We start from the raw sequence: 19,091 nt of genomic DNA on the forward strand, positions 1-19,091 counted from the left end.
CGTTGATAGCCATTCCAGACGATTTTTTTATAATTCAAATAAACATATATAATTTATATAATTGTATAGAGCTTTACTTGACTTAAAAAATGAGGGGTCATTCTGCCGTTGAAGTTAAACGGATCTAAAGTTATTGAGTTTTTTGTAGTGCAAAAATTGATGATTTTTTGACGAAAGGTATAGGGCTTAAGTATAGAAAATTTGCATTGTTATGGCACCGAAAAAGAGAGTATTTTGGATCATATTGACTTTTGAATAACTTTTGAACCGTTATAACATTTGACTTGATGTTTTCCATATTGATTCAACAACTATAAAACAACAAAATACCAAAAAAAAAAAATTTAATTCTGAAGGGATTGCCCAGAATCGCCTATTTTACAGACTGTGGGTTTTAACTTATTTACTTAGTTTTGGTGTCATATTGACTCTTGAATAACTCTTGAAGCGTAATTACATTTGACTTGAAATTTTCCATATTGATTTACCAACAATAAAAAAATAAATTGCCAAAATATCTTTATTCAATTCTGTCTGGATTGTCCAGAATCGTCTATTTTACAGACTGAGGATTTTTACATATTTACTTAGTTTTGGAAAATAAAATTTAGGGTTATATTACAATTACACCATGCAAATATGCATAATCAAATCATGGAATCCAAATAATACATCATTTTGAAATTATTGTTTAATTTACAGACTGGTCAGTAAATTACTGCAAAAAGGCTGCACAAACCAATTGGCATATCGACTGTTAATGTATTTGATATTTTTGAACTGTTGTTACATTACACTTGAAATTTTCCATAATGATCCAATTTTTTTTAAATTGGAAGGGATTGACCAGAATCTTCTATTTTACATGCTGAGGGTTTTTACTTATTCACTTGGTTTTGGATATTAAAATTTGGGGTTAAGTTATAATTACACTATGCAAATATGCATAATCAATTCATGGAATCCAAATAATACATTTTAAAACTATTGCTTAATTTACCGACTGATCAGTAACTTCTTGTGTAAGGAAATTTCTTGTGCATTGAAACAGAAACTTCTTGTGCATTGAAAACTGTCAAAATTACTCAGAACGGCCTATTTAACAGACAGAAGGTTCTTTAATAAAGTTAAAATTTAATTTTTAATGAAAGAAACTTACTTTTTGAAAGTTGGAGTTCTTACAACAGCAATAAGCAGGTATAACAGCAGAAATGTAAAAATATTATTATTAAATGTAAAAATATCAATATTAAAAATGTAAAAATATTATTATTAGAAACACAGATAAACAATAACGTGTTAAAAATATTTTAATTCATTTTAAAAATGTATAAATTAAAAACATTTGAAACCAAAATAATTACAAAATAAGAAACTTACTCTTTAAGATTGTTTATGTGAACTTATGAAAATGCCTAAGATAAAAAAAAATGAAAATGACATAAAAAAATGTTTTTATTCTAAAACTTATTTCTTGGCTTTTAGTGAATGATTAGAGGTAGCAAGTTTCAGTAACGAAACAACCTAATAATCATTTTTAACAATAGACACCACGAGAAGGTAAGCCAAGTTGTCTATCAATACAAAACATCACAACAATAACATCACAATACAAGACTATGTGGCACGGAACGCTCCTAATTCACACTAGTGTAACTAAGTAATGGGTTAACTTTTAGCCAAAACTATTGATCATCCTGAAAAGCTTTAAGGTGGCTCTATTTGCAGATAAAATAAAAAACACATGGATTTCAACCATCTTGTCTTAGAGCTGACTTGCTAATTGTTGTTTCAGAACAGTACTACATAGCATTAGATAGAAGTGGTTAAGCAAATTCTACTTCTCTGGATATCAAAGGCTTTCGATAAAGTCTGGCATGATGAAATTACCCATCTTTTTGCAATCTTTTAAGTCGTCTGTTAATTGTTATATAGCTATATAAACTTTGCCTTGGCTCTTCCATTAACTTCCAACTCTAAAAGTGGTTGCTTGCAGTGGTTGCCTTGTTAAAATAAAGATGTTTAAAAAATATATATGTAGATTTAACAGAACACAAACATACATATAATGACTTACAGGTACATAAAAAGAAACTTACATATATTGACCAGTATTATCACATGAAACTCCGGCCACAGTTCCAACAGAAGTCAAGTGTATATATATAATGACTCACAGGTACATAAACACAACAATTTGCAGGACTTACCTGTACCTAAATAGTGCTCCAGAGGTCCAAAAGAACACAAGCATACACATAATGACTGACAGGCACATAAACACAAACATACATATAGTGACTTATGGGTGGGTACACACAAACATACAAATAATTACTTACCGGTAAATCAACGTTGCTGCAGAGGTGAACAGAAGACAGGTATTCATATCATGACTTGTGGGTGCACCTACACAACTCTAGATGATCAAACAGATTACAAACATAAAGACATTAAATTGAATAATAATAATAATAACAAACAGAAATAAAATAAATTGAAGTTGAATTGACATTGCGTCAAAAACAATATTAACAACATTTATGCTTTTTTCGAACTTCACCCTCCACATAACCATCAGCCTTTCCCTCTATCACAACACATTTCATCCTCCACTCTTTGACTAACTCAATATTGTATTTATCCTCAAATCCGTCATATAGTATCTCAAACTCGCATTCCTCATTAAATTCATTGTCATCTAAAACACTTACTACAAACCCTGAATACCATACATGCTTGCCACCTTTATCTACCATTTTATGTTTAATTCTTTTTCCTAAAAACTTTGGAACCCTTCCCTTTGATGTGCCTGCTCTTTTTTTTTTTTCCAGTTTCCATTAATAATCTAGCCTCACCTTCTAACATGACCTTTTGTTTTAATGTTAACAACATTTCTTGTCTTTCATTATTTTGTCTGATTACTGAACATTTTATTGTTTTTGCTTGTTGTTCTGGAGCATTTTTTAAAAATTCAAAAATTGATAGTAGGTTTGTTTTTAATGCCACTATACCAAATTTTTTGTAATTTTCACCTTTTCCATTTTCTCCTAACTGTAACCACTTTTCTGGAAATTTTTGCTGAAGTACTTTTTTTTCGAAATTTAATTTGTCTTTGCAACTTCATTAGAATTTCATTTTCAGTGCCTAGGATTTGCTCCAAATCCTCTTTACACAAAATTAAACCACCATCCTTTCCAATTTCTGTTGTCAAAAACTCTTTTTCTTTGCTTGTCTTTTGTTCCTTTATTTCCTTTTCTAAGTTGCGCTTGTCCATCTCATTGATTTTGTACTGCAATATATTTGCTTTTTTTTCTCTGTACTTTCTGATATATCCTTTTCTATTTCGCCTTGCTAGTAAAACTAGCCTTGCAATTTCTTCCTGTGATTTCCCATTTAGCCAATCAGCTGTTTTGTTATTGTTAAACATGATGACACCAGCTGCAGCTACTGTTGTCATGTTAGGTTTCATTTTTAACCTGCGGTCATAAGAAGCAAAGTCATGTTCAGACACAACGTTAGTACGTGGGCAGTTTTGAGTTTCCTCAAGAACATCAGCATCTGGATTGTGATATTTTCCTCCAGGCAATTGGTCTCTTAACTGACTCTGGATCATAACCGAACACAAACAACATATAACTTCAAGACATTCTTGTGTTAAGGCATCCAAAAGTGGGTCATTACAATAAGAAAATAAACAATCAAACACTTCATCCTTGGTGAGATATTTGACATCAAAGAATGTAGAACCACTTAACATTATTGATGCATCAGAAGAACAACAAACAAAATAATTAAACATTTGCGACCAAACAGTATTCAAAGAAAAAATATGATCCTCCTCTTCAATAATACGAAAAAGAGGTCCTGATATCAGTTTATTAAAAATTCCCAGAGCTCTGGTTGAAGCATGAAAAATTATGTTGTCAATATCATACCTAATTGATTCATGAAGGAAATTTGAACCATTAAGATTAAAAACAAATTCTTTAAGATGATCTTTGTGAAAATACGTTGCTCCACCAAGTAAAAATATAATGTTAAATCAATGATGCAGAAATGAAACCATAAAATTTTTTGAAAATTTTTTATGCAAAAATGCTTTCCATTCATCAGCTTTCCCATTCCGTTGATTGCCATGTCTATAACTTGTAAGTTTTGAAAGTTCATATAAAATATCAAAGGTACGTGAGTTTTGAGAATTTTTAAAACCACCATGAATACTACCTTCCTGCTCAACCACTTTTTCCCATTCCATGATTGCTTATTCTGCATATATTCCTAAATTATGGAAAACGTGTAAGCCACAAAAAACATGATGCATTTGAGAAATTTTTAATTTTTCATTTAAAGGAAGCCGATCATAGTTTTCAACAACAAAAGGCAAAATTGCTTCTCTCCAATGTTTAAATTGGCTAAAAAAACTTGAATTAACTATACTGCGATCTGTCATCAAAGATTTGAATGAAAAAATAAGCTTTCGAAGATCATCCTCATAGTTTTCCTTTTCAGGAGAAAATATCTGAGACATATCAGTGAGTAAATTTTTTAGCTCTCCAAAATAAGATTGTGCCTCGCCTGAAAACATATCATCTATCCCAAATGTGTAGCTTCCAGATGATGTTGTGACTTGAAAACTACCAACCTCTCTAAAATTATACTTTGTGCCATCTGTATGAAGAACATTGTGTGTGCTATTCAACATAGCCTCTCTAACTTGAGCTTTTGATAAAAGGTTCATTTCACTAAAAAATTCAGCAGCCAAAGACTTTTTTGGAAGTGCGCCACATGAAATACCAGCCATTTTTTGTAGTACAGTTCTGATAACAGATTCAACATTATTAACTGAAGCATTTTTACTTAAAAGGTCATAATATACAGAGCGAATTTTATCATTATATCTACCTCCTTCAAAAACATCAACTCTTTCCTTCAGTTCTTCTGAAAGATTTTCAAAGTAATTTAAACTCTCCATTAAGATTGAATAATTCATTTCATCAGATGTTTTCAAAACAGTGTTTTCAATTTTTTTCTTTAAATACCATGCCTTTTGTCAATCTGATTGTGAACGCTTTCTAGCCAAATCAATTTCTTTTTCCAATTCAAAATTTTTCTGCAACAATTGGTTAATCCTACAATCCTTTCTAACTTCTCTTTTGTTGACATTTCTGACATATTTTGACAAGATTGCTTGATATTTTCTTTTATATTCATTACATCTCCTATTAATTTGTCTATTTTTTAATTTGAGATGATTAATTCTCCGTTTGTATTTTTTTATTTGATAGGTCAAATCACCAGATAATATAGGTAGTGTTTTATCTAAATTGGAAACTGAGAGATTCTCTTCATTAACTTGCGTTTTAAAAAAAAATTTTTCAGAGCCATTTCCTAAAGGAGTGTATACAATAGAATTCGGGGTAACAGAGCACGAAAAATCATCATTAGCAATTTGCAGGTTTAAGTCAGAAGATACAAAAACAGTAGCATGATTTGGTACAATTTCACTATTGTAGATAGAAGTAGAACAAGCATCAGAAGGTGACAAACCAACAACATCAGAAAAAGCATTATTAAAAGATAAAACAGAGCTTAAAAAAGCTTTTGTTAAGTCCAAACTTTTTTCTCTATTTAATTTTGCAACATAATCTTTAAACTTTTTCAAGTACTTTATTAGCATCACTCTAGAGTATTATATTTACAGTAGGTTGTAAAAAATAATGAAAGATTTTGCCAAGCCAAGTTATATTTTCCTTTTTCTTTGCAAATTTTTAAAAAGTGGTTATTAGTTAATAAAAAATCAGGATATTTGACAGAAATAATGCCATCATTTATATTTAGAAAATCCAAAATGATCTTGTAGGTTGGTGTTACTGACAACAATTTGGTAGCTAAAATTAATATTAAACTTAATTTAAGCAATTATAACAAAAGGGAATTTAAATTATCACTAGAGTTTATAGGTTCTTTTACTAAACCAATATAAAAAATAGAAAAATAACTGAAAAAAAAACTGATAACTTTCTTACACATTTCCATTTTGTGAACGTCAGTTAATTACTATTTCCGGGTTTTGTTTTGAAAAAAAACAGTTTAAAGAATCTGTAGTACAGACTTGAGTAAAAATTGTAAGAATCAAGCTTGTAGTTGAACAATCCAGACAAAATACCTTAATAAATTCATTTTTATTGCCTTGAAAACTGGAGTCTTAAATCAAGAAGTATACTTTCAGTTTCAATTTTATTTGAAGTTAAAATTTCGGAAATGCAAAATCAAAACAAAAAACGTCATAAAATATGCGAAGGAATATAGATACATATATATACATAGTTTCTATCTACAAATCCTTAGAACCGATTCTTCAAGAAAACATAAATAAATACTTAATATAAAAAGAGGAAAGACTAAACTTGCATTTTCCACCTGGACACTTTTAAAAAAACTTTTTTTTTCTATAAAAATTAACTTTGAAGTTTTGAAACGCTAAGAACTAAAAATTTATGTATAAAAGTTAAAAAGTGTCCACATTGCATTAGATTCCTCATCCCTTTTTTAATATATACGGAAAGTTTTGTAAAAATTGGATGTGTTTTGGTACTAAGGAATCCTTACCTCCAAAAGCTTCGTTTTAAAAAAACGTTCCCGCTTCAAGCTTTTTTCTTCAAAGTGGTCTTAAGATATGGGTAAAATTTAAATAAACCATATTACTTTCTATATATGGTTTATTTAAATTTTACCCATATCTTAATATAAAAGTGGTCTTAAGATATGGGTAAAAGTCGAATAAACCATATTACTTTCTATATATGGCTGAAAAGAGGTTGAGTATCACTAATTGATGCAAAAAACCTCAAGGTGTTTGCTTAAGCATACAAAAAGATATAAGAGAGTAAAGTTCATGAAAATTACGTGTTTTTTGTCAAACGTCAAATGTTTTTCGTTGAGCATTGGAATCGCTGTCGTTGAGCAATAACAATACATGATGTTGAACTATGGAACTCATGCCACACCCAATTATAGCATGCGTAAATATTATCAAGTAAAAACGAGTTTGGTGAGAAAAACTTTGTAAAACTTTCATATTGCAAAGTAAAATAAACAATAAATAAACTTCTCAAATCGGAGAAACTGTGAAAGATCTTTTTAAATTGTAGAAAAAACTGTTTCTTCATATTTTACTTTTCTAATTTAACTAATTTAACGTTTTAAAACGGCTGCATTTACAATTAGAAAAACAAAAGATTTTTGCAATAGTTAATATTATAAATTAATATTATAAAATTCTTTCATGATGTGAAAAATTTTAATATAACGTAAAAATCTACACAGTTTGGGCTTGTAGAGGTAAAAGGCTTGGATAATCAAGTGTCAATTCTTCGTCAAGAGTTATTTCTTTTGCAGTGTAGACACTTTTGTCAATCAGATAGCAGGTTGGATTGGCATTCGAGCGAAGGTAATGCGACTCAGGCTTCACGTCGTTAAAAAAGGTAGCCACTAAAGAGTCCTTTTCTATACTCTGTAAAGCGACCAATCCCTTATGTGATGGTTCAAAACGTTTAACGTAGCATTTTGATGAGAACCATTTTGTTTTAAGACTATCGATTTGATCTTTTACATAATCGGTGCAGTACTTATAAAATATGGCTTGCCATTCCGGTTTTCTGTAGTGTTCGAATGACAATATACCGCGGCAGTTAATTGAACCGCACTTGCAGTTCAAACCGTTGTATAAGCTTGCCTCGGTGTCAAGAGTTTGATAATCATAAGTTAACTCTTCACCAGCTGATATATCTTTCAGTGAGACAAAAGAGAAATTTCCTATCAAGCCGCAGTTTGGTTCACAGCTATGGTTAAAAAGACCGCAGATACTCAGTAACTTTAGCTCTTTCCATTTCTTCGGCAACGAGTAAGTATCATGATCAACCATATACTGATATCTAAGTATAAATTCTTTGCATTCTGGATATTCATCGCAACATTTAAAGAAATCAACTTTTGTCTTTAGCGAGTCTGTATTTTCACCAAAAATATAGTCACAGTTGGACGGATCGCACTTAAAGATGACTTCACCTTGTTGAATATTTTGTGAAGCAAACACTCCTTGATTACCAAAACCATACTTTCCATCTGCATTATTAACTGCAACTTTAGAAAAAGTTTTGTTTGTTTCTTCGAGATTAGGAGCCATGTGTTTTAAGCTGGAGAACTGTAATGCAATAAGCAAAACTCAATCGAAATAAATAAGCAAGAAAACTATTCTTTAAGTATTTTATGAAAAAGAGAAACTGGGAGTTTGTTGACTAAGTTGTTATCGCTTCTAATATGCAATCAAAAACAGTACCAACTTAATCAACAACTTAACTTAACCGACATAGTGAAACCATAGATACTGCAGTTGTAAAAGTTAATAAAATCATTTGTGTAAGAATATGTATTTGCATATTTTTTGAAAACGATTTTTCCCATGAAATTGATTGATAAATATCAGAAATAAAACTTTTCTTAGTATTAATTTTTATTTGTGTATGCAAATGCATATATGTAAACATTATAATAAAACAATACGGAAAATTTTGAACTAAATTCAGTAAATATAGGGCGCTACTGCAGTTTCTCCCCCCCCCCCTTTTTTTTTTTTATGATTGATTCTGATAGAGAATTTTATGCTAATTCAGAAAAATATAAAAACATAGACCTGAATAAGTATTCGTTAAAAATGAAAGCCTTTTGAAAAAAAATTGCGAATATTTGGGTTTTTAGTGGGACTTTTTAAAACTTTGACTTCGAAATAGAGCATTTTCCGTTGATTTTCAGGTCTGTTTTTATATTTTTCTGAATCAGTATAAAATTCTCTATCAGAATCAATCATAAAAAAAAAAAAGGGGGGGGGGGGGGGGGAGAAACTGCAGTAGCGCCTAAATATAGTTAAAAACTAAAAAAAAGACAAAAGAAAAAACAACAACCAATATTTCAAAAAGATGATACAAAAATTATTACCAGCAAGGCAAGAGAATTAAATTCCAAATGTTAAAAAAAGAGCCACGAGTAAAATTTGAAAATATAACTGCGACTTTAAATAGCATTTTTACAAACAACATCGTTAAGCAATAACAAGTCATGAAGTTGAACTTTGGAATCCAAACCACACCCAATTATTACATACGCAAATATTAGCAAGTAAAAACGAGTTTGGTGGATAAAATTTTTATGTCGGAAGGTAAAATTAACTATAAATTAATTTCGTATATCAGAGATCAGGTAAAAGATCATTTTAAATTGCAGAAAAAAGTGTTTCTTCATATTTTACTTTTTGATAAATATTTTTAACTAAAATTTCGTAAAATTTTAAGCTGTAGCATGGCATTAAGTGTTTACGCTTATTGATTTTATCTGCATATAAAAGGTCTTAAACAAAGGTCTTTGTACGAACTTATTCTCTTAAACAAGGATTGTTTTTTTCTTTAGTCGTCTATTTTGTTCACATCGTGTTCTTCGGTAGAGAAATATATCTTAAATGTTTAATAAATATTTCAGAAATGTTTATGAGTGTGAAAAAGAACTCAGCAATCTAGAAAACATTTCAGCGATTACGGAAAACATCTCAGAAATAAGAAAATCCACTAAGCAATAGTAAGAGCATCTCAACAATATAAATGTGACTTGTTACAACACACGTTGCAAAGTTTCTGTTATTGACTTTGGATTTAAAAAACGGTCAATAGATTACAAGCACATAGGGAAATACATCATCAAATCTAATCTTTATAACTCATAACCAAAAAATACGCGAAAAAATTTATTACCAACTTGTTGTCGCCGCAGCTTGATATATTAATGTTTACAATAATCCTTTATCTCATTTTCAGATTTCATGACAACCGTGTGCATAGAGCCTAAATCTAGAGATTTTGCTTCAGGAATTGAACCAAGTACGAACAACTAAGTACGTTTTTTTCTAAAGAAAAACGCCTTAAGTAGTTTCTAAAGAAAAAAGTCATAAATTGTGTGTTTATAATAAAATGTTAGTGTGTTTAAAAGTGCGTGAAATGTCGCCAGAATAAATCCAATGAGAATTTTAGTTTTTCACTGATGTTATTTACACTTTACTAAAAAGAAGACGGATTGAGTTTATTTTTACACGAGCAACGGTGCTATTAAAGATTTATATTTAAATGTGAGCCGACGAAATGTTCCTTTAACAAATTTTTTCAAAATTCATTCCCGGAAGACCTTTGATTTTTTTGTGTAAAAAAATTTTCAATTCTTCAGATTTGGATGTAATAAGATGTGTTTTCTGAATAAAAGAGATATTGTGTTATATAATAAGGTAAGTATGGGTATTAAGGCCCACCTTTGTCGAATGCGCGGTAAAGAAATGCTGATTTCTTTTTGCTGCCAGTGATAAAACCAGATAACTCTAATATTTTAATGTCGAAAAAAAGTTTCACAATTTATTTTTTCCCTAACTTTGGATTAGTGGGCCTTATTACCCGCCGGGCCTTAATACCCATACTTACCTTATATTTTGAATGCAGGGTTTTGAAATAGGGGTGCTCAGTTTCGGCTATTTTAACGTTCAGATAATATTGATGGTTTTTATATCTCTGTCTTATTTCAACAAGTTTTAAATATAGAAAAAAGAGTGCCACGTAAAAAAATAATGGCTACAAAATTTTAAAAGTATTAAATAATGTACGATTCTAGACAGCTATGTTAAAAGTTATAATGTATCAATAACCAATGCTTATTTAAAAGCATTTTTTTGTGGAAAAGTCTTTAAATCCAACTTTTTAATTCAACGTGCGAATACAGATTTATTTTTTTTAATTCTCATTTCTCAGAAAATTCCACAATTTTTTATATGAAAGTAGTAAGGCAACTCAGGAGGCAGTTCTTAACCGTAATGGCCACACCAACCACTCTCACTTCAAATGATGTTGAAAAAGTTCTTAATGCAACGATTCAATTAAGAAGCTGAAACAAATTCAAAACGTCCAGGAAACAGGGAGCTTATTCACCAAACCATCATTTTGCACAAGTTTGGCGTAATTTAGGTATAAGTTTAGCGTAAGTTTGGTGTAAGTTTGGCGCAAGTTTGGCATAAGTTCGGCGCAAGTTTGGCGCAAGTTTGGCGCAAGTTTGGCGCAAGTTTGGCGCAAGTTTGGCGCAAGTTTGGCGCAAGTTTGGCGCAAGTTTGGCGCAAGTTTGGCGTAAGTTCAAAACTCTGAAAGCCGTATTCACGAAACTTACGCAGTTGCGTTTCAAAATAACTTTCATATGTTTTTTGCGTAAGTTCAACCCTAAACTATCGGTGTTCAACAAACTGAAATGGTATTGATCCAACGTTTTAGAAAGTTACTCAGCTCAAATTAAGCAAGAAAAGTTACATTTGCTGTGAGCTGCCCTATCTTCAGCGTAAGTTTAGAATCACTATATAATAAGAATGGCGTTATATTATCATGATGCATATGTAGTTCTATTGTTAGATTGATATTTTATCAAGAATCTTAAAATATATAAATTATGTTATAAAAAGGGTTAAAAATAATCATAGATATCAAAAAATACCTGAATCATAACAATATAACATCTTACAAAGATATAATATTATTACTAAATATATCTTCTTTTTCACAACTTTTTGTAAAAAGATACTTATTTTATTAAGTATCACCATCATAGTTCATACCATTGTTTTTTTTTTTTGATTAGGGAAACTTGTTTTGTTAAAAAAAAATTAACTGGATTGTTTTTTTGCATAAGTTTTTGAATGAGTTCAGCGCAACTCATGTGCAACCCTAACTTCACGGAAATGCTATGAAGTATTGGTGAATACCAAATAGTTACATAAACGTAAGTTGTAAGAAAATGCCGGTTCTAGCGCATTAGTACTTTTTCCATACTTAAGCGTGCTAAGTTTTTGATTCGTGCGAATTTTTGATAATCGTGTCACCTTTTAGAGAGTTGCCAGTTCTGACGCATTGATGTACATTTCCGTCTTATTTTACGGCAATGACTAAATTTTTCAATAATTAGAAAGTGGGTGTAAAAGTCCATCCAAGTTTTTGAAATAGGCGAGAGCAAATTTCATCATGCAGCTTTTTTTTATCAATCGTTTTTAGAAAACAAAAGTTTTAAATTTGCATGGATGATTTCTGTTTCTTAAAGTTGATACAAAATATACTGCGCGTTAATGAAGCTTTTTCTTTTAATTTCATTCGACTTGTCTCTTAAGTAATAAGTGTCATAGAGGGAAGAGAATTCTATATTGTCCTTGATGAGCTGTTCTTCCAAGTATTCAATGTCATCTATTCTTTTTCCGGTCAGTACGAAATAAATGTAGTTAGCATTTTCATAGCGATTGGTAAACCCGAGTTGCTTTAAGAAGATGAGTATATGTTCTTTGGTAATTTTGGAATATTTGATGCTTTTTTCATTGGAGTTGACGAAAAGGTTTAAAGCTAGAAATTAGCTTTTTAGTTTTTCAAAGATTTTCTTTTGAATTTTGCATTTTTGTTTTCCGTTATATTGTTTGATGCATTCTTGGAAGTGGATAATTCTTGACAAGCTTGTTTTGTTTGTGTTGAAGTGATAGTGGCCTATTTTAATGTCTAGAGTTTCTTGTTGGCAAGAACATTTTATCCAAAATTTTTACCGCACTCATCCATTACAAACTTGTTGAGGTCTTCATTTGAGCAGTATTTGCATTTGTACAAGTAGATTGGTTTTTGCTCAATTTTAATGAGTCCACTTTTTAGAGTCAACAAGTTTTGACGCTGTTTGAAAGTATTTTTTTTGAATGTATTCTTTTTCGACAGTAAATTTTTTAATTTCTTCAAAGGGAAGTTTTGTTTGTTAAATGTCTTCATACCTTTGAACAAGATGAATGGTTTTTGCGATAAAGAAAGCTTTTTCAGTTTTTACTTTTTTAAAGTTTTCCGTGTCTTTTGCAGCTTCAATGTCAAACTGCTTTAAAATTTTTTCGTTTAGTGAAGTGATATTCATGTTTATTATTTGCTTTACAATGATCATAAGCTACAATATAAAAAGTCTACAGATCAGATGAATCCTTGTCACCGAAAAACTTGTTGATCAAGTTAAATTTGTTTTTATAATGTCCTATAGCCAGAGTGTGAATTCCATCTTCCAAAATTTTTCAACTTTTCAAGAGTGCAACTTTGTTAATTTCTTCCATTTAAATATCATGCTTATGAGATCGGATAATGTTCATTTTTGCAAAGATTTCTTTTCTATTCATTAAGCAGTCTTTGTAGTCTTGATGCTTTATATTTTTATCAACAACGCTTTTCTTTTTCTTCAAGAATCTTGTAAGAGTAGAGCTTAGGTCGAAGTCTAACTAACTCTTCAATTTGCTTTCCTCCGGTTTCGTCTTTGAACATTCCGATGACTTTTTTGTTAGCACCAACTTTGAAACCGACGTTTTTAATGGCGGGATAGTTCTTGTCAAATTCGCTCGTGTCAAATCTTTGTAGTATGTCATCGGCAATATCTTTATAAAAATCTTCAGTTTCGATTTCGTAAATGAGCGAGTCCGTGTCAGTCATAAGCAGCTTTGCGAGGTCATTATATTTTGGTTTGATATAGTCGTAATGGTGTTCGAACATTAGAGTTTTGCTTAAATACAAGATGCACATTCCTAAATAAATGGGTTTGTTGTAAACAAGTTTTGTTTTCCTCATGTGCACGGCAATCAGGTTTTCATCAAACATGGTTCGACTTTCTAAATTAGGCTTTTTAGACAATTTATTAGCTTCTTCTTCTTTAGTGACCAGTCTAACGTCTAAATGATTTTCAATATTCTCCATTGTTTTTCCAAAGACGGAGTTATTCATGAGCTTAAAAAAAATCTTTTTCAAAGTCGCTGGCGGATTTTGATTTTAAATTGATGTTATGATCAATGTATTTTTTCATCCAAGGACTTCTTCAAATTTGATACCTCTGTGTATTTTTGTTATAACCATTCCTAATCGTTCATACAGTTTTAAGTTTACATGATGTATGACGTAATTCTTTTTATTGTTTAAATTCGGAACAAGCTTGTCGACTTTGTTAAGAGTCATTCTTTCAGGAACTAAAGGGTAATCGTTGTAATCGTCGTGAAGATGTTCAGGGTAATCTAAATCGACTTCAAGAACGCATGGCATGGATTTCCAATTTAAAAGTTCGTCTTCAGTCATCCATTCAAATCCGTGAGTGAGAAGATTTTTGCTCATCGCCCATCCGTATAAATTGTTAGCGTCTAAATATTGGATGAATTTAGATGGTTTGCTAGGATCATACGAATTGCCCATGTATTTATTATTTGAAGTTCCAAGCCGGTTTAAAATCATGCTGATTTCGCCGCGTATTCCTTTTTGAAACATGCGCAGCATGTCAGGATTGCTTAGAAGCTCCAATTTTACTTCAGTCATTTTATGACAAGCGTCTATGGCTAGTCCTGGAGAAGTGTAATACCAAGCGGGGTCGAGATTGTAGTGTTTTATACACACGTCTCTGAAATTTTCAAAGACATCAGCTAGTATTAAGACGTCAGACACATTGATAATCTTTTAACGTCTTACATCCAAACTCAGTCCAAACGGTTTGAGCATGCGCATAGTCTTCGTCTTCTATTTCTTTATCGTTGAGTTTGGAGAGACACTCTTTTTTTGGAGGCAATTGCGTTTCAGAAAACTTTTTAATCGAGTCCACCCAATTGTAATGTATTATTATAAAACTGTTTTCCAGAATAATACTTAGCCACGTTTTTGCATTGATCGTTGGTTAGATTTTTAGCTAAACTGTCCAAACTGGAGCCCATGAACCTGAAGCTATCAATGAACCTTCATTCTCGCTGTACGTATAGCGTTTTTCCTTCTTTAACAAATTTATCGACTTTGATTTCTTTTGAAAAGCTAATGTATTTTTCTTCGTTGTTGGGGATACATTTTAGTTTTCCAGATAATTTTTTAACAAACAAGTGGCTGTCGTAACCAGGCAAATTATAAAAGACGACCGGGATGAATTTGGGAATTTGATAATCCAAGTTGCATTTTTTATGAGCAGCTCCACGGTACTTTCCAGTTAAATGACAGTGGTCTAAGACTTTATCGCCATCGAGATCTTTTTCGCAAATGTGACATTGGGTTGCAGCTTTAAAATGATTCTTATTTTCATAAGTCATGACAGGCTTTCTTTTAAACTTATATTTATTGTAAATATTTTGGGTGTCTCTATTGAGCCAGTCTATAAATTTTTGAGCCACGTCGTCATCATCGCTTTCTGCTGTGTATGTAACAGTCTTTTCTTTGTAACCTTAAGGACCTTTGATGTAATAACAGAAGGAGCTTAGTGTGTATTTTTGGTATTGCCTCGTGTAAGACTCGTCGTCAGGATATTTATTCTTATCGTTAATGGGTTTGATGAAACTTTCAAAGTCAGCATACACCTTAAACGGAACTCTCATGAGCCTGTTTTTGTTTTGAAACTGAATTGTGGTTCCTTTTTCAGGGAGTTTAATTCTTACCGAACTATGAGCAATGCAGTAGTCCCAATGTTTAAGAAGCGATTCTTCAGAGTTGAAACCTTGCAAGCAATTTCTGCAAAAATATTTTTTGTGTTGACGTGGTGACACTGAAGAGGAGGCTAATCGACTTCGACTTTTAATGAGACAATAATGGTTTGTTTCATCGTTTGAAATGAGTAACAAATCAATAGTATGTTTTCGATCAAAATTTTGAGATATTCGTAAAGGGTAAGGTTTTTTGTTTTCATATCCAAAAACGTTGATGCTAATTTTTTTATTATTATCCTCAAACTTGTCGATTTTATTGAGCTTGGTTGGAAAATCAATTCCTTCCCATTTCAATTATTCTGACTTTAGAATCAAGTCTTCGTCAATTCTTTCGTTGTCTCTATTCTTTAGATTCAACGCCCTAACGACAGACCATTTAAAGCATTGATTGTCTTTTTTTTTCATATTGATAATGGCTTTTTTGTTTTTCAAGTCATCAGGAAGTTCAACCCATGACGAGGCGGTAAGAGGAGTAGAGTTAATCATGTTGACATCTATTTTTAAAATTTTGGACACTTTCCAATTGGATCCCTCCTTGCTGTGATTGACCACGTTTTCAAGAACTCTTTCTTCCCATGTTTTAAAGCTTTCTCTTTTATCTGTCGATTCAAGAACAACTTCGTATTTAGACGGGAAGGACACAGTGCGAAGAGTTTCTTGTCCAGTGGCAATGTTCACACGCGTCATTTCGCATGTTAAAACAAGGTTCGTTTTTGTGTTTACTTCTATGACTTTGAGTACAGCATCTTTTACCATGTTTAAAAAGGCTGCAGGGTCTTGATAATTTCCAGAAGGGCTGTAAGAAAATTGTTTGGTGGTATAATTTAGCGCATGACCAGTCAATTTAAACTTTATTTCGACAGGATGCGGTTCTCCTAATACAATCGAATTGAGAGAGTTTATTCTTTTTTCGACTCCATTTCTTACATCACTTACGGTTTTCTTTACCACCTCTGGGACGTACGGATCAATGGACGTAAGCACGCGGTTAAAACCATGAGTAACTACATTTCTGACAGCCGTTGTAAACCTTGAAAACAAACCAGGAGTAATAAAAGGTGTTGAATCGGCGACAGGTGTGTCAAGGATGTGATTCGAAGTGATGACAGGTCTTTGAACGGTAGGATTTTGCAAATGAGCTGGTTTTGGAGGAAGAGGAGGCTTTAGCACGTCAGACCTCATAACAACAGATGTTGGTGGAATAATGGATGGTTTCGGAGAAATGGCAGGGTTAGGTCCGACAACAAACCTTACAGAAAACCTTGGTGGTTTCACAGACGCCACACGACGAGGAGCAGGACCAAACCCAATGATGGGTTTTGTATTTTTTATAGCTTCAATAAGCTCATCTTTTCGCATTTTTGAGTAACCTTTGATAGCACGGTCTTTAGCGGATTCCCGCAATTCTCTAACGTTCATTTTATTCATTTTAATAAAGGAAAATACTTTTTTTAACTCAAATTCAATTTTTTTCAATTTTCATAAAAGAATAGAAAAATGTTTAAGCAGTAACAGCATCCAAACTAATAAAACGATGAGTGCTTTATTTATCAATAAAATAAAAGGCATTTAAATAAACACTGAAATAAATAAAACGTTGATGACCAGATTCCTCAATAAAATACAGACGATCTAATTCTTTATTCCAATTTAAAACGCCGATCATAATCCTTCAAATACTGATTGCTCGATTTATCAATCATAAAACATCGATTTTCATATTCATCAAGAAAATAATAAAGACCTAATACTTCATCATATTCCATCAAATACCGATTGTTAATTTCATTAATCATGTAATTTATCATCTTTTTAAATATGAATTAATTTATTTAACTCAAGTTCAATTTTCTTTATTAGGGCGTCCTAGAAGTCTTTCTTCCATCACGTCTTTCATCCATTCGCTTTTGTCAATCAGATTGTTCTCCACCGCCAGCATCAACAAAGACATTTTGCTTTTCGACGTTTGAGTAATTCCGTTATCTCTCAGCAGCTTTTTCAAATCCTTTTTTGTATACCTCATTTTTTTAACGCGTAAATATTATTTATCAATAAACAACACTCATCTTTTTACCGTCGGATTTATATCCGAGCATTTTGTCAGAGATCACGACGGCAAAGGCTTGAGTGCCTGCAGGAACGTTTGCATTAAAGGTGGCCTTGATTTGAACGTCGAGCACTGTTGATTTTAGCCTCTCCGCCTGCTTGCTCACATCAAAAACAAAAAGCAGGCAAATTTATCTGTAATTTAAGCCGGTCATATTAGGCTGAGCCACAATGTCGTCAATTCCGTAAAGCCTATTGTCAAACTTGCTCGCATCTCTGTAAGCCCTCTAGAATTTGTTGTTTTTAAAGTCTAAGTTGTAATCCACAGCAGGGTACCTTTCGCTGTTTAAGGTGACGTACATGTTTTTAATGTCGCAGTGATCAAAGACGGATGGATTTCGGTCTTGAATTCCGTCTCTGTTGGTCTGGAATCCAACCACGACGTACCTCGGTCTTTGTTTGGATTGGTCATCAGCTCCCAAAGACCTCTTGTTCCTTCATACTTTTTGCCACCTACTATCATGTCAACTCCTTCAAACAAAACACCCATTTTTCCAATCGTATATTGACCATCGTTTCTACTCAACTTGTTCTTAAAATTTCTCTTTCCTTTGTTGGCCTTATTCTGAAGACTCAAATACGTAACCGACATATTGCCTAAAAGATTCTCCTCAAACGTAGACACGATCACTGGTTCAGATTTAACCTCAGATTTAATCTCAGACTGAGTACTATTAATCACTTTTTTGTTGCTCTCGATGATCGGTTTAAACAGTTTGCTCACATCTGTCTGAAAATTAGCATCCATCATGTTTTCATCCACACTGTCTTGATAAATTTTGTTTCTTCTCAACATCGCCTCTCTCACAATTTCATCCCGTTTATTCGGGTCTTGTATTATATAAAAGGTCATTTTTTAAAATACGTAGAAAAAAATTTTTAAGATTTTTTAAATAGGTTGTTAAACGCTTGAATCGCGTCTTCTCTTCCTTTTTGGATCAGAGACTATTTAGTCAATTCATCTATTTCGCTTTTAGCTTTTGATCTTATCTCCGCCGTCATGACTTTAAACTTTTGAAGCTCTTCCAAAACCAATTTAAACTCAGAATCGCTAATTTTTCCATCTACCAACGCTTTCGAAATGTGGTCACTGATCGTGTTCAATTTAGACTCTGCCAAAACTTTTATCTTTTCATGCTTCTCCGCTTTTAACGTTAGCTTTTTATTCACTTGACCTCCAACAATAGATAAAAAACCCATTCCAATAGCCACGCCTTCACACGCAATCGCTGCAGGACTGGCAACAATCGTGCTCAAAAGACTAATTCCAACCGTTCCTAAAACAATGCACAACACTTGCAACAAATTGTCTACATTGGATATGATTCTAAAAACGCGATGGTACTTTTTGCTCAGATGAATTCTTTTTTTCATTTCGTTGTCCATCTCTTTCTGAATCTCGCTTTTTTTC

General features: G+C 32.0%; 1 protein-coding gene, 1 long non-coding RNA gene and 1 pseudogene across 2 annotated transcripts; 1 reads left to right on the forward strand and 2 right to left on the reverse strand.

The window, feature by feature from the left end:
• Nucleotides 1-12: 12 nt before the first annotated feature.
• On the forward strand, nt 13-5,407 carry LOC149881324 (uncharacterized). The gene is made up of 3 exons (XR_016445626.1): nt 13-1,197; nt 1,486-1,560; nt 5,289-5,407. It is a non-coding gene; the product is annotated as an uncharacterized LOC149881324 (long non-coding RNA).
• On the reverse strand, nt 1,612-7,065 carry LOC149881325 (uncharacterized; annotated as a pseudogene).
• A 130-nt stretch (nt 7,066-7,195) lies between these two features.
• Nucleotides 7,196-9,144, reverse strand: LOC149881326 (uncharacterized). Its single transcript, XM_090068734.1, has 2 exons — nt 8,998-9,144; nt 7,196-8,206 (listed from the first exon to the last, which is right to left on the reverse strand). The coding sequence occupies exon 2, from the start codon at nt 8,186-8,188 to the stop codon at nt 7,322-7,324; it is 867 nt and encodes a 288-aa protein (XP_089924860.1). The 5' UTR covers nt 8,189-8,206; nt 8,998-9,144; the 3' UTR covers nt 7,196-7,321.
• Nucleotides 9,145-19,091: the final 9,947 nt, after the last annotated feature.

Source organism: Hydra viridissima, unplaced genomic scaffold, assembly GCF_058129835.1.
Source record: "Hydra viridissima isolate aposymbiotic clone 2 unplaced genomic scaffold, HvirCarnegie_v1 scaffold_12, whole genome shotgun sequence".
NCBI classification, from domain to species: Eukaryota; Metazoa; Cnidaria; class Hydrozoa; order Anthoathecata; family Hydridae; genus Hydra; species Hydra viridissima.